Raw genomic sequence first — 13,475 nt, forward strand, 5'->3', positions numbered from 1 at the left:
TTCCAAGGAGAGAGAGAGAAGAGCCTAGGGTTCTGGACCCCAGCAGCTCGCAAGGCTGCCGTCCCGACCCCAATAGATTTGAGACTCTGCTCGACTCGGGAAGCAAGGGCGGACTACCGTCTGCGGATGACCCTAGCACGACACACATGCAAAAAGCATAGACGCATAAATACTTCGTACATTACCTACTGTAAGTAAGCTCTTGGCCAGAGTGCGGCGGCAATCAGTCTACGTAATCGATGTCTGTCTGAAACGGTAGGTCGTGCTTTTTACATGTACCGAGCCGGGGACCGTGGCCGTACAGGACACCGACACCCGAGGCTACGGGGGTATTCTGGAAGAGCAAACTGGCCGGCCAGACCGAGAGCGCGAGTTGGTGCTGCATGTAATTGCAGGGTGACATTGGCCTCGCCTGCTTTCATCTTCTCACCGAGGGGGACGACCTCTGGCCGGGGGGAGGGGGGGGGTTGCCCATGTTGCGGCGGCTTCATCTCGTCGTCCCTTTTTTTCATGCTCCTTCAACCAAGCGACGACAAAAAGAGGGCAGGAGAGCAAACGGCCAAGAAGGAAGGGCAATCTTGTAGTACATGCTGGCCCCCCCTCCCCCTCTGCTGGAGACGTCGTGGCCGCAGGGCTAGAACAGACCGTTGGATGTGCACGTTTCTGTGCTCCTCGCCTTTCTTTTTTTCCTCCCTCTCCCCACCATCGTGTCTGTTGATTCCCCGAATCGACTTCTCTGGCTCTCCTTTCTTTTGCCTCCCCCTCTTTCCGGGGTCTAATTGGTTCTTTAGCGGAAACTGCCTTTGTTCTAGGTCTTCTGGCGCTCCCAGTGTCTCATCCCCCCTTCTTCGTCTGGAGCCAGGACAGTCCGAGTTACATGGCAGAGCTACCTCACTTGGACCGGGAAGAGGCAGTGGCACCATGCAGCGCCGTCCTGTACGGTACATGCAGAGGCGGCTCCCGCACCAGACCATCGTATCACATAATACAAGATATTGCGCTGTACGACAACCAGGCAGCCCTTCCCGCGGATGCGCAGCAGATGGGCTCTGCAGCATGTACGTACGTCCAGTACGCCGCCGTCCCACGACATATATTCGTACCGTCCACGCGAACACAGCCGTCCATGCAACCGGGCAAGCTGCCGTTGCGCATTGCCCGTCAACACACTCCCTACGGGTCGCGGAGAAAGGTGTAAAAAGGTTGTAATTAGAACGAAACGGAAAGAAAATTGGTCAAGATACATCCGTCTTCTTCCGGGGGGGGCCGGGGAAGGAGGGCGTGGACGCCGCCGCGGCCTCGAGCATTCCCGCCGTCTCGGGACATGATGCCGTGGCTTTTCCCGAGCCGCCGAACCGCTCGGCGGGCGCATCGTGGCGTTTTCTGTTGGGTGGTGCCGGCGTCGTTCATGGACCCCATGCATGCACTGTGCCGTGTGTTCAGTGCGGGCTTGACGTAGGTATCTCTCATCTGCCTTGTCTTGGGCTTGTTGGCTGCTGCTCTCTCCGTGCTCATCCTTCTTCTATCCTGGCCTGCTCCTCCTCTGCTTGCTCAACCTGCCCCCGCGCCCTACCCCCTATCTAACCGGACAATACGGACGGGGATGCTCTCCAAAGAGAGGCCATGCAAATCCCCCAACTTGTGAGAGAGAGAATCATCTCGTTTGTAAGTTGAAGGGGTCGGCTAATGTTTCGGGCTACGGTTTAACTGACGTCTGTTGGTGCAGCTTCTTCATCCACAAGCCCTGACTCGACAGGCCGGCATCTCCTACAGCATTGTCGCTACCATGTGGCCTGCGAGGATGCCTCGTCCGTCCAATTACCCCCAACAATATCGAGCAAGCTCCGACTCTCACTCTGCACGCAACAGAACGCACCGGCCAGGTGCCGCGAGAGATTCCTCACACACATATATCAAAGAACATAAAGCATACATACACTCGCCCAGAGAGAAACAGGGACATGTCCTGCGCATGGCATGCAGAACCCTCGAGACAACAAACACAGCGTGATCCGCAACGACAGCCTGCCACCGACCCGTCGGACAGTCCATTCTACACGACGGGGGACACGTCTGTGCTTCAGCTTTTTGGCCATGGCATCGGTACAACTCACACAACCAGAGTCTCCATCTTCGCCTCCTCGCCCTTACAGCTTCGACGCCGGGCTGGGAGACCCAACTTGCGTGATTTCGTTGTAGAGCAATCTGCCGTGCTGTTAATTTTCCGTGCCATCTCGTAGTGCGTCTGACGCTGCAAGGTCCCCTTTGAATGCCTCCCGCCTCCTCCTCACACCTGACGACGAAAAGAAGAAAACTCACGTTGTCAAAAAGTCGGCGTAATCCTCGCCCGTAATCTGGCCAGCAAAGTACTGCGCGGCCAGGTGGAACTTGTTGCCCTTGGGCGCCTGGGCCGACAGGCCGTCGGCGCACTCCTTGAGCAGCTTGAGGGCGTAGGCCTTGTCGAGCTTCTTGCCGTCGGCCGTGGACACGCCGTGCTTGACCCACTGCCAGAGCTGGCTGCGCGAGACCTCGGCGGTGGCGGCGTCCTCCCTGTGTGCATGTGTTAGTGTGTGCGCACCGGGAAAGGAGACGGGTCCTTTCTCGCAGGCTGCCATGCCCAATCGACGAGGCAGCATTCCCACTTGCCAACGGCCAGCTGCTGCGGAGTTCGTCCCTCCTCTACCAGGCTTCGAGACTTACATGAGGTAGTTGATGGGCACGCAGCCGACGCCGCGGATCCAGGCCTCCATGTAGCCCAGGCCAATGTTGAGGTTCTTCTTGATGCCATCCTCGGTGACGCTGCCCGGCACATTCATGTTGAGCAGGTCGTTCTGGCCAATCTTGACGTCGTCGCGGCGCACAAAGAGCTGGTTGGGAGTGGGCATGTGGGCGTTGAAGATGTCGGTGGCAATGGCGGCGAGGGCCGGGTGGGCGACCCAGGTGCCGTCGTGGCCGGCGCGCACCTCGCGCAGCTTGTCGGCGCGCACGTTTTCCATGGCGCGGTCGTTGGCCTGCTTGTCGTCCTTGATGGGGATCTGGGCCGCCATGCCGCCCATGGCGTGGACGCCGCGCTTGTGGCACGTCTGGATGAGCAGCTTGACGTAGGCGTCCATGAAGGGCACCGTCATGGTGACGCAGGAGCGGTCGGGCAGGACAAAGTTGGGGTTGTGGCGGAACTTCTTGATTGTGCTAAAGATGTAGTCCCAGCGGCCGCAGTTGAGGCCGGAGCTGTGGTCGCGCAGCTCGTAGATGATTTCGTCCATTTCAAAGGCGGCGAGGATGGTCTCGATGAGGACGGTGCCGCGGATGGTGCCGCGCGGCATGCCGACAAAGTCCTGGGCGAGGTTGAAGGCGTCGTTCCACAGCCGGGCCTCGAGGTGGCTCTCCATCTTGGGCAGGTAAAAATAGGGGCCGAAGCCGCGGCGCTGCGTCTCGAGGGCGTTGTGGAAGAAGTAGAGGCCAAAGTCGAAGAGGCTGCCCGAGATGGGCTCGCCGTCGACGGTGACGTGCTTCTCCTCGAGGTGCCAGCCGCGGGGGCGGACGATGAGGGTGGGGAGCGTGCGGTCGGTGCGCAGCTTGTACTCCTTGGCGCCCTGCTTGAAGTCGACCTGGCGACGGACGGCGTCGTAGAGGTTGACCTGGCCGCTGATCATGTTGTCCCAGGTCGGGGCGCTCGAGTCTGGAGGGACGGTCAGCTTCTTGTGCGGATGCATGCGAGGAGAGTGGACGGACCCTCAAAGTCGGCCATGTACGTGTAGACATTGGAATTGAGCGCATTCACCACCATCTTGCGGTCCGTGGGCCCCGTGATTTCGACGCGGCGGTCGACGAGCCCCGGGGCCGGCGCGGCGCCCTTCCAGGTGGCATTCTCGCGGACGTGGCGCGTCTCGGGCAGGAAGTCGGGCAGGACGCCGCGGTCAAGCTCGGCCTGGCGCAGGCGGCGGCGGTCCAGCAGGCTCTTGCGGGTGGCGTTGAAGGACCGGTGCAGCAGGGCGAGGAAGGCCAGGGCCTGGGGGGTGAGGATCTTGCGGTGGGCGTCGTCGACCTTGCCGAGCACGGCGACGCCCTGCAGGATGGTGTCGGTGGAGGCCATGGTGGGCGGTGTCTGTTGCTGGGGTGCGTGAGTGGTTTTGGAGAGCCGAGGAGACAATGTCGAAAATGAGGCCTTGGAGAGCAAGCTTGGAGAGCAAGGGATGACGTTGAGGCAGCGAGGGCGTCGGATCTCTCTCTTTCACGTGTCAACGGCTGGGCCTTGGCCAGTGGGCAGTGGAATCCAGGTACCGTACAGTATCAAAGTCCGAGCAGAGGTACCTGTCGGCAGTTAGCCATGATCCATGATGCAGGTACCTCGCGGCCATGACGTACTAGGCGGACCTCGAAAGCTTTACCTTATTGCCGGTGCCCCCGGGAAACGTTTGTCTGCTTTCGACACAGTTAGGAGGCGTGTGAATGTATGTAATGTGAAGAGGGAGGAGGAGGAGAAGGAGGAGGAGGAGGAGGAGGAGAAGAGGGAGGAGAGAGAGGGAGAGGGAGCAAAAAAGACGTTGCATGCATACTCCGTACGTGCCTACAGTACATGCCTACAGTACATAGCTACAGTCAGCATGCTCGGCACCCGTCGGCCTTGCTCGGATGCGCACACATACAGTGCAGTGCAGTGCAGTGCAGTGCAGTGCAGTGCTCTCTTCGCGCCGCCTTCCGCAACAAGGCCAATGCATGTGCTGCTGCGGAGCCGCCCGGCATTGCGGAGGGCGCGGGGTAACGGGAAACACGCTGGCACTAAAAATAAAGAAGCATCACAGCTCCCTCACTCTGCTCTCTACTGTACCTCCCGGCTTCGCTACAGCTCTCTCCTCCCTTGTGCCAATGCCTCGAAACCAGCCGACACGCTGATCACGGCACTTGGACGCTCCTCTGGTGGTTTTTTTCCGTCCGTCGCCTACATGTACGTAAATGACACACCCAACAGCGTGGCCTGGGCTGCGAGCTCTCCCCACGCCCGGCCGAGGAGCCGAGGCTCCCACGTCTCCACCCCGCCTCCTCCGGTCACCGGCCCGGGTCTTTCCGGCACCTCCGGCTTTAGCCATGCATACTGTACAGTACATGTTAATAGTAAATGCTCGCCGGGAACGATTGGCATGGAATGGGGCACGCAGAGAAACCAGAATATGCACATCCTCAGACGCCATGACACAGTGCTCCATATGATGCCGTAAGGTCATCGCACACACGGGTTAGTGGTTTGCCATGGACAGAGACGGCGTCTACGTAGCACCAAGTATACTCCAGGCCATCCACAGGGTTCGCCGTCTGCTCCAAGGTTTTATTTTCATATTTTTCAAGTCAGCCCACCAAAGGCTCGACGGCCACGGCCTACTGCTTGTACGGCTTAGGCCCAACCATCAGCTCGGGCTTCACCAGCCTGTCAAACTCGTCGCCCGTCAGCGCCTTGAGCTCCAGCGCGCTCTCTTTGAGCGTCAGGCCCTTCTTGTGGGCGTTCTTGGCCACCTTGCTGGCCATGTCGTAGCCAATCTTGGGGTTCAGGCACGTCACCAGCATCAGCCTAGATGGACATGGCGTTAGCAACCTACAAGATGTGTGGTGGTTTCAACTCACGATTCCTTCATGATGCTGGCAATCTTTTCCTCATTGGCCTGCAGGCCCGCCACCAGGTTCTTCTCAAACGAGCGCATCCCGTCGGCCAGCAGGCGCGAGCTGTGCAGCAGGTTTCGAATCATCAGCGGCTTGTACACGTTCAGCTCAAACTGCCCGTTCATGCCGCCAATCGTCGTCGCCACGTGGTTGCCCATGACCTGCGCGCATACCATGGTGAGCGCCTCGCACTGCGTCGGGTTGACCTTCCCCGGCATGATGCTGCTGCCCGGCTCGTTCTCGGGCAGCACCAGCTCCCCGAGTCCGCACCGCGGCCCGCTGCCCAGGTAGCGCACGTCCTGGGCAATCTTGGTCAACGACGTCGCCAGCGTGTTGAGGCTGCCGTGGGCCTGCACGATGGCGTCGTGAGCGGCGAGGGCCTCGAACTTGTTGGGCGCCGTCTTGAACTCGGTGCCAGTCATGTTGCTGACCTCGGCGGCAATGGCCTCGGCAAAGCCCTCGAAGGTGTTGATGCCCGTACCCACGGCCGTGCCGCCCTGGGCCAGCAGGCGCAGGTCCGGCAGGGCGCTCTTGACGCGCGCCATGCCAAAGTCAAGCTGGGCCACGTAGCCGGAAAACTCCTGCGCCAGGGTCAGGGGCGTGGCGTCCTGCAGGTGGGTGCGGCCAATTTTGATGATCTTCTTTGCCTCAAAGTCGGCCACCTTTGCCGCGAGGGCGGCGCGAAGGGTCTGCAGGGCGGGCAGCAGGTCCTGCTCGAGCTCGAGGACGGCGGCAATGTGCATGACGGTGGGGAAGGTGTCGTTGGACGAGGCGCTGCGGTTGACGTGGTCGTTGGGGTGGACGGGCTTCTTGGTGCCCATGTGGCCGCCGAGGATCTCAATGGCGCGGTTGGAGATGACCTCGTTGGCGTTCATGTTGGACTGGGTGCCGGAGCCCGTCTGCCAGACGACGAGGGGGAAGTGGTCGAGCAGCTTGCCGTCGGCAACCTCCTTGGCCGCCTGCTGGATGGCCTGGCCAATCTTTGCATCTAGCGTCGGTAGTCAGCCGGGATCCAAGCTCTTGGGCCAGAGAGAAGCTGCAAGTACCGAGGCCGAAACGCATGTTGACCGTGGCCGCCGCGCCCTTGAGGATGCCAAAGGCCTTGATGACGGGCGGGGGCATGCGGTCCTGGGGCTGGTTGATGCGAAAGTTCTCGAGCGAGCGCTCCGTCTGGGCGCCCCAGTACCTGTCGGCGGGCACCTGGATCTCGCCAAAGGCATCGCTCTCGGTTCGCGTCGCCGACGCCATCTTGTTGGCCGTGTTGTGGAAGCCTTTGCTGCGAGACAGCAAGTCGTGCGGTTGGGCTGGATGGAGCTGCGGGGTCCACGTGGAGGTGGTGGCTGCTGCACGACATGCTCGCGCGAGTGCTGAAGCAGCTGCTGCTCTCGGCACGCATGACCTCGCGACCGATACCGTCCGCAGCATCCTGTCTCCCTCTGCGGTATCCTTGTCTGCAGAAGCTCGCAATCAATTGAATGCCCGGCCTGCGCTTGAACTTTTTTTTCTCCGGCCCTTCCCCTGGCTTTCGGAGCGAGCCGGAACCACCAATTCCGTCCTCCGAAGGTACTAACGTTAAGCTGTAATTATACGGATACGGATACCTCCCGTCCTTCGCAGTGGGCACCTACCTGCCTAGGTACCTAGGTAAGTAAGAAGTGAGACCACTATAATTAGAGAGAAGGGTCCATCAGGGGCAAAGAGGGGTACAAAAGCCCATCTTTTAGGGCGACGAGACAGGGAGACAGAGGGAGACATAGACCTTGATCAATTTCTTGGTCCGATCACCTAGATATGTTTCTGTAGTCTGTAAGCTAGGTAGGTACCTCGAGGGACAGTGTGCCGCAAACGGTAGATGTAGTATTACGTACTGTACTTCTCGTCTCAGCAAAAAAAAACCGTCGTCTAATTCTTGCATCTCCAGTCTCATTAACTTTTGTCTTCTTCCTACCGGGCCGGCATGGGCGACTAGTCCCGTCTCGCCCGAGTCCCCAACCGCGTCATAATCATGTCGACGTCCTCAATTACATACCTAACAGAATAATCCCACATCCTCAACTCTGTGTCGTCAAGACACAAAGAAAAGCCCTGTCGCAAACAACGGCCTCGGAGCTGTCGTGAGCAGAGAAAAAACCAGTCGAGAACAAACCACGCAGCCAACCAATCCCCGTACGCCATACCTTGGTCCAATGTCTTGTATGTAAAACACCCGTCTCGGCATCCAAGCAACGGTATAGTACCCAAGCCTCAGCACCGCCTGCCCCTTTCCAGGGCTCCTGTCCCGTCACCAAGAAACAGTGCCAACCCAGAGAGCTCGTCTCCATGCCCGTGGCTGAAAGCAAGGTGGTGCCTCGTCTCGTCCGCCGCCGCTGCCGTCGGTGTGGCCATTATGCATTCAGTGTTTTAATCATCATCTTCCGCTTGTTTTTATCCGTAACCACCAGGTGGCGGCTGTCGAGCATCATCCGCATCGTTTCCACAACTCGGTGGAAGCTACTGGCCGCGCCGCGTTCCTGCGTGAATCGCACAATGCTCAACGGCTGCTTCTTCCCATGCTCGATTACTGTCATCACTTCGGCAGCAAAATCCACTTCTTTGAGGTTCAAATCTGCCATCCGCCGTCAGCCTTTGCACGCATCGCATTCCAACTACCGGGAAATGGGACCACTTACAGTTCTTAGCACCGAGCCTTGCAAAGACAATGTTACGCTGCTTGTCGACCTGAATGCCACGGATGCCGTAACGCCGCCATTCTCGCAACAGTATCGCAACCTCTTGTCGCGCTCGCTTGCGCGACAGCGTCATGCAAATGTAGCTCGTCGCCGGCTTGACCCGGAACAGTCGCGTCAGCCAATTCTGCTTAACCGCAATGTTCCGAGTGCTGCCCGAGCCCGAGTCGGGTAGGCCAGACCGGCCTTTGAGCTCTCGCGACGGCTTGGTCGCCTGCCGGCCTTCGCCGCTGTTGTCTTGTCCTGGTGCCTTTGTCAGCTCGTGCTTCGGCAGATGGACAGCTCCCGCCGCCTGATCCCGAGCTTACCTGGAATAGTCATCTTGGAGTCTCGGTGCTTGTTGCTCTTCCAGAATGGGAAAGTAAAGGCCTTCTTCTTCGCCGCCTCGCCTGTCGGGTCCGCATCCGCCAGCTGGGCTGGCTTTGGCGTCGTTGCCAAAGTTGCGCTCGGCGGCTCACTCTCGTTCGACTCCGACTCGGCCCTTGACGAGCGCTTGAACCAGGATGACTTCTTCTTCTTGACGGGGCCATTCGCTTCCTGCGGCGAGGGCTCGGCCGCGTCATCATCGTGCTCATCTGCATGGTATGCGAGTTGACGCTGCAGCTTGCGTCCGAAATCCTCCGTCACGGCCTTCTTGCGAATGTTGAGCGGCTTGGGTGCCTTGACCGGGCTCTGCGCTCCAGGAGAGTGGACTACCCGGATCGAGTTCTCGACCTTGCTGAGGTATTCCATGCTCCGGTCCTTCTCGCGTCCACCCGTCGCCGAGCTGTGAGGAGGTGCCGAGACGATCCGTGCCCCGTCATTGTTGGCGGTAGGCTGGATGCCTGCGTTTTCGTTGATTGACGGCAATGTCGACAGCTTTCTAGTCGCCTGGCTGTAGGCCGGCGCAGAGGCAACACGGCGATCACCCTGTCTCGGGAGCAAGACAGGGAGCGCCAGCCTGGTGGCCTCCTCGTCGAGCAACTCGGCGTCGTCGTCACGCTCGTCGGACGAGTTCAGTCCATAGTCGGATTCATACGATGCCGTGGCCAAGCACCTCTTGGAGACGTCTTCGGCAGGCAGCTTTGGCAACGGCCGGGTATGCCACGAGGTGCCAGACGTTTCCGTCGCAGGGGTCGTGACGGTAGGGCTGTCGAGCGCCAAGGAAAACGGCGTCGATTCGCGGCGCTTCCTCTCTCCGTCAGTCCAAGATCCACCCACGGAATCGTCCTCGATCAGGGAGCTCCTAAACGCCTTGTCGCAATCCTTGGCACAGTTGTTGCTGAAATGGCGCAGCTCTTCGTTGAATATCATGGAGACACCGCCTTTTGTGACAATGCGAGTGACGGGCCCCCCCTTAGCTCTGGGATACGCTCCATTCACCAGCTTTGGCATCTCTGGCGTGGTTGGGCGGCCAGACTCGAGTCGATGCACCGAGCCATTCTCTGTGTCGAGACCGGTACCAGTAGAAGAAGCTGTCTTCAGAGCCGGTCCTGCAGATGAGGACCGCTTTCGTATATGGGTGAAGTCGACACCCCGCTTGTGCCGCAGGCTCGGTGCTGCAACGTGAGGCATGCCCTGTCTGCTGCTGCGTAGAGATGCCAAGGAGCCTCTCGACGACTGTCTGGCAGTCATGGACGTCCTGACCGAGTTCGCCCGGCCACCTCGAGGGTTGGAGCTGCTGCGACGTCTCGCCGCTTGCGAGGCGTTCGGGGTGCCCTGGGCGTCACGGTGAATGACAATCTTGGCGTGGCTGGCCTCAGGATCGCAATGCTGAAGCATGCGGCTGCCTCTGTAGGGGTCATAGCTCTTGTCCGTGTCCGTTTCGGTGTCGGCAGCGTTAGATATGACTGTGAAGCGAGAGACAGATCGGCCATTTCCATTGGCTCGAGGCTGCGCAAACTGGCATGTGGACACTCGCTTCTTCCAGATTGCAGGCTTCAGGTGGTGGTAGTCACTCATGGAGCGAGCGAGTTCTGGCTTGAAGTCCTCCAGTTGCTTATCCCGATAGTTGTAAAGCAACCAGTAGAAGGCCTTCTGGTCATTAGGCCTGGGATCAATCTCGAGTCAGCTTTTGCGACGATCGGTCTGGGATGCGGACGACTCACTCTTCACACGCCAACTTGAATGCCAGGTCTTGCTCGGTGAACATGTGCCACATGGAGCGCAGCTGCCGGAGCAGCTGGGGGTCAATCTCCTGAGAAGGCACCGGCGTGTACTGAAACCCTTTGCGTGTGTCCGGCAACTGTCCACTGTTGTCGCCAAAGTCGTCAAGATAGCTGTATTTCTGCACTACTGGGTGGCGCCAGATCTCCTTGAGAGAGATGCGACGATCGGGGTTGATTTGGAGCATACGTTTGATGAGGTCCTCGGCCTCGGGGCTGAGGCACTTTGGCATCTCGTAATGCCCTTTTTTGGTCTTGGCCATCATGACACGCAGGTCTGGGTCGTCGAAAGGAAGCGTGGCGGAAAGCATCGCGTACAGAATAACTCCGAGACTCCAGATGTCTGCACGGTCGCCGCGGTACTGCCGGTTCTTGAGCAACTCTGGGGCGGCATAGTGAGGGCTTCCGCACGCCGTGGCGAGCTGGTGGTTGGCGGTCTGGTGGAGGGCAGCCATGCCAAAGTCGGCAATCTTGATCTGCAGATCGGCCGTGATGAGGATATTCTCGGGCTTCAGGTCGCGATGGCACACGTTGAAGGAGTGGCAGTAGGTGATGGCGCTGATCATTTGACGGAAAAAGTAGATGGACACCTCCTCCGACAAGCGCCCCTTGGAGTTGATGAAGGTGAAGAGATCGCCCTGATCAATGTACTCGAGAATCAAGTATCTGCGTCGTTGTTAGTGCCCCGTCAACTCAGGTAGCGAACGGGCAGACGTACATTTCGGAGCGGTTCTCCCAAATGTCGTACAGCTTCATGATATTGGGGTGTTCGATAAGCTTAAGGATAGCCACCTCGCGTTCGATGGCCATGGGAACACGCATTTCGCCATTGATCTCGTCGGGAAGATTGCTGTCCCACTTGCTGAGGGCTGCCAGACTGCTGTCTTGGACCAGGTAGGCCATGCGGCGATTGACAATCTTCACAGCCGCGAGCTGGTTGGTCACGCTATGACGGCAGAGTCGAACGCGAGCTGAGGAGCCCTTGCCCAGGGTACGTCCAAGCTGCCACGGCCCAATGTGCGTCTTGTAGTTCTTCTTGCTGCGGCTGCTGGAAGTCGAGGCATAAGAGGCTTGGGAAAGTCGTTTGTCGTCGACAGGCTGAGGTGGTGTCAGGACAGCCGACACGGACGCGTTGTTGGCAACGTGCTGGACGTTGATGGCCGCAGCCTTGGAACTGGTGGTGACATGACGAGGCGCCTGTGCCTGCGAGGCTTCCGTCTGGTCGTAGCGAGGCTTGCTGGCCTGCTGCTCGCTGGCGGGAAAGGGCGAGTTGATGCGGTTCGTGGTCTCGGCCAGGGGGGCGCGAACTTTGGCGCCCACAGCATCCGCCATGGTGTTTTGACGCGATGGGGGCTAGATCAGCACATACTACTCGGAAGCGATGCGCTGGAGAGAAGATGGACTGCAGCCAGGTCGGGGAGCTGCTGAATATCGTGAGCGGATGCAATAGAGACGGAAACGCGCGATTCTCCGAGAGAAGTGCAATGCTGACAAGGAGGTTGAGGAGATTTCGAGTGGGACGCAGGGCGGTGGAGGCTCGAAGAGAAAGATGCAGGCAGAAGATGAGAGCAACGATGAAGGGATGCGCCGCGTGCAAGATCGAGCCAAGAGATGGAGGGGGGAGGGGGGCGAAGCGTGCGAGAAGAGAAAGGAAGAGAAAAAGGGTTTCAGGCGTGGGAAATGCAGCTCTGTCCACGAGGAAGGCAAGGTAGTGAGTGAGGGCGTGGTGCGAGAGCTTGGAATGCAATGTTTACCTGTGGCGGTGGTGTTGGCGTAGATAAGGGAGGGGGGGGAGCTGGTTGCTGCTGCTGCTGCCGCTGCTGTACTGGGTCTTGGCCCTGGCTCTGATACAGAACCAGCAATTTTGGGCATCTACCGTGCGGAGCATCCGACGGAACGAGACCTGCCGACAGCAGAACGCGCGCTACGGGCAAAGAGATGACGGCCTGCGAGGAGCGCGTTGAAAAATGGTGCGCCAGGTGATTATTGAGTTGTAGCGCTGAATACGTGCCATGGCGCTGCATTCCAGTGCCCTCGCTCCAGCAAAGACTAGCCGCATCCCCGCCACCAAAATAAAAGGGAATGAAACAGACACGGCACTATTCCCGAATGTCGTCGTGTGTGTGTGTGTGTATATTTTATCTAATGTTGAACGCGCGCCTCGCCCGCATCCTCGGGGCACGGCTCTGGTGTCTTTTCGGAGTCGAGATGCCGGGGCAAGGCATGAATGAGGATGCACTCCCAGTTCTGGGCCTCACGGACCGGTCGGCGAGTTGCCTGGGAAACAAGAGGGGATTATCCATTCTGGATGATACCACAGTCTCGCTTGCTGGGCCCAGGAACCGTTGGGTCAAGTCGAGTCGAACTGGCGCCGCAGCAAACCGGTTCATCGTCGCGAAACGGCGAGGACGGGCTTTGCAGCATGTCTTTGTCGGCGAACATAGTCTTTCGAGCTTGCCAGTTCCAGACGACGGCCTCGGCCACGCCCGCAGCTACCCGAGCCGGCACAGTGACTCTGCGACGAGGAAAAAGGACAGTCTGGCACGCTCGACGCCGGCTGGAATTCAAGGGATGTCGTCGCTTCTCTTGGCGACAGGGAGGTGGCAATGACTAAGCGCTCGATGACGGAGCCCGCACATGCAGAGCAGATGCCTGTGCTCCCCTGCTGCACGCCGATCGCTGCAAGGCGCCAACTCCGATCTGTGGACAGTGCGGCCAACCGGGCCATTCTGCGTCGACCTGCACCTCCGACGTTTTTAAGTGTGCAGCGTGCGGTGGAAAAGGAGCACACAAAGCTACAGATCCTGGGTGCCCGGTGTATCGCCGGGAACTCGCCAAGTTACGACCGACACCTTACTAACATACATCCTCTGTCTTAACCTTTCTTTTCAGCACAAACCTCTACCTATACCTGTGGTTGCCCCACAGCTGGTAGGTTAGCTACACCGGACGG

At 59.1% G+C, this 13,475-nt stretch overlaps 3 protein-coding genes across 3 annotated transcripts; all 3 read right to left on the reverse strand.

Moving 5' to 3' along the window:
* Positions 1 to 2,147: 2,147 nt before the first annotated feature.
* HRG_04564 (malate synthase domain-containing protein) lies at positions 2,148 to 4,093 on the reverse strand (the record flags this gene model as incomplete). The annotated part of the gene is made up of 4 exons (XM_044863035.1): positions 2,148 to 2,205; positions 2,320 to 2,550; positions 2,701 to 3,679; positions 3,733 to 4,093. The coding sequence occupies 4 exons, from the start codon at positions 4,091 to 4,093 to the stop codon at positions 2,148 to 2,150; spliced, it is 1,629 nt and encodes a 542-aa protein (XP_044721649.1).
* Positions 4,094 to 5,373: 1,280 nt separating this feature from the next.
* HRG_04565 (lyase domain-containing protein) lies at positions 5,374 to 6,900 on the reverse strand (the record flags this gene model as incomplete). The annotated part of the gene is made up of 4 exons (XM_044863036.1): positions 5,374 to 5,563; positions 5,617 to 5,765; positions 5,826 to 6,640; positions 6,699 to 6,900. The coding sequence occupies 4 exons, from the start codon at positions 6,898 to 6,900 to the stop codon at positions 5,374 to 5,376; spliced, it is 1,356 nt and encodes a 451-aa protein (XP_044721650.1).
* Positions 6,901 to 8,036: 1,136 nt separating this feature from the next.
* Positions 8,037 to 11,854, reverse strand: HRG_04566 (kinase; the record flags this gene model as incomplete). Its single annotated transcript, XM_044863037.1, has 6 exons — positions 8,037 to 8,257; positions 8,322 to 8,621; positions 8,687 to 9,977; positions 10,053 to 10,407; positions 10,466 to 11,188; positions 11,241 to 11,854. 6 exons carry the CDS (start codon positions 11,852 to 11,854, stop codon positions 8,037 to 8,039), a joined length of 3,504 nt encoding a protein of 1,167 aa, XP_044721651.1.
* Positions 11,855 to 13,475: the final 1,621 nt, after the last annotated feature.

The sequence above is a fragment of the Hirsutella rhossiliensis genome (assembly GCF_020360975.1).
Source record: "Hirsutella rhossiliensis strain HR02 chromosome Unknown scaffold00004, whole genome shotgun sequence".
NCBI classification, from domain to species: domain Eukaryota; kingdom Fungi; phylum Ascomycota; class Sordariomycetes; order Hypocreales; family Ophiocordycipitaceae; genus Hirsutella; species Hirsutella rhossiliensis.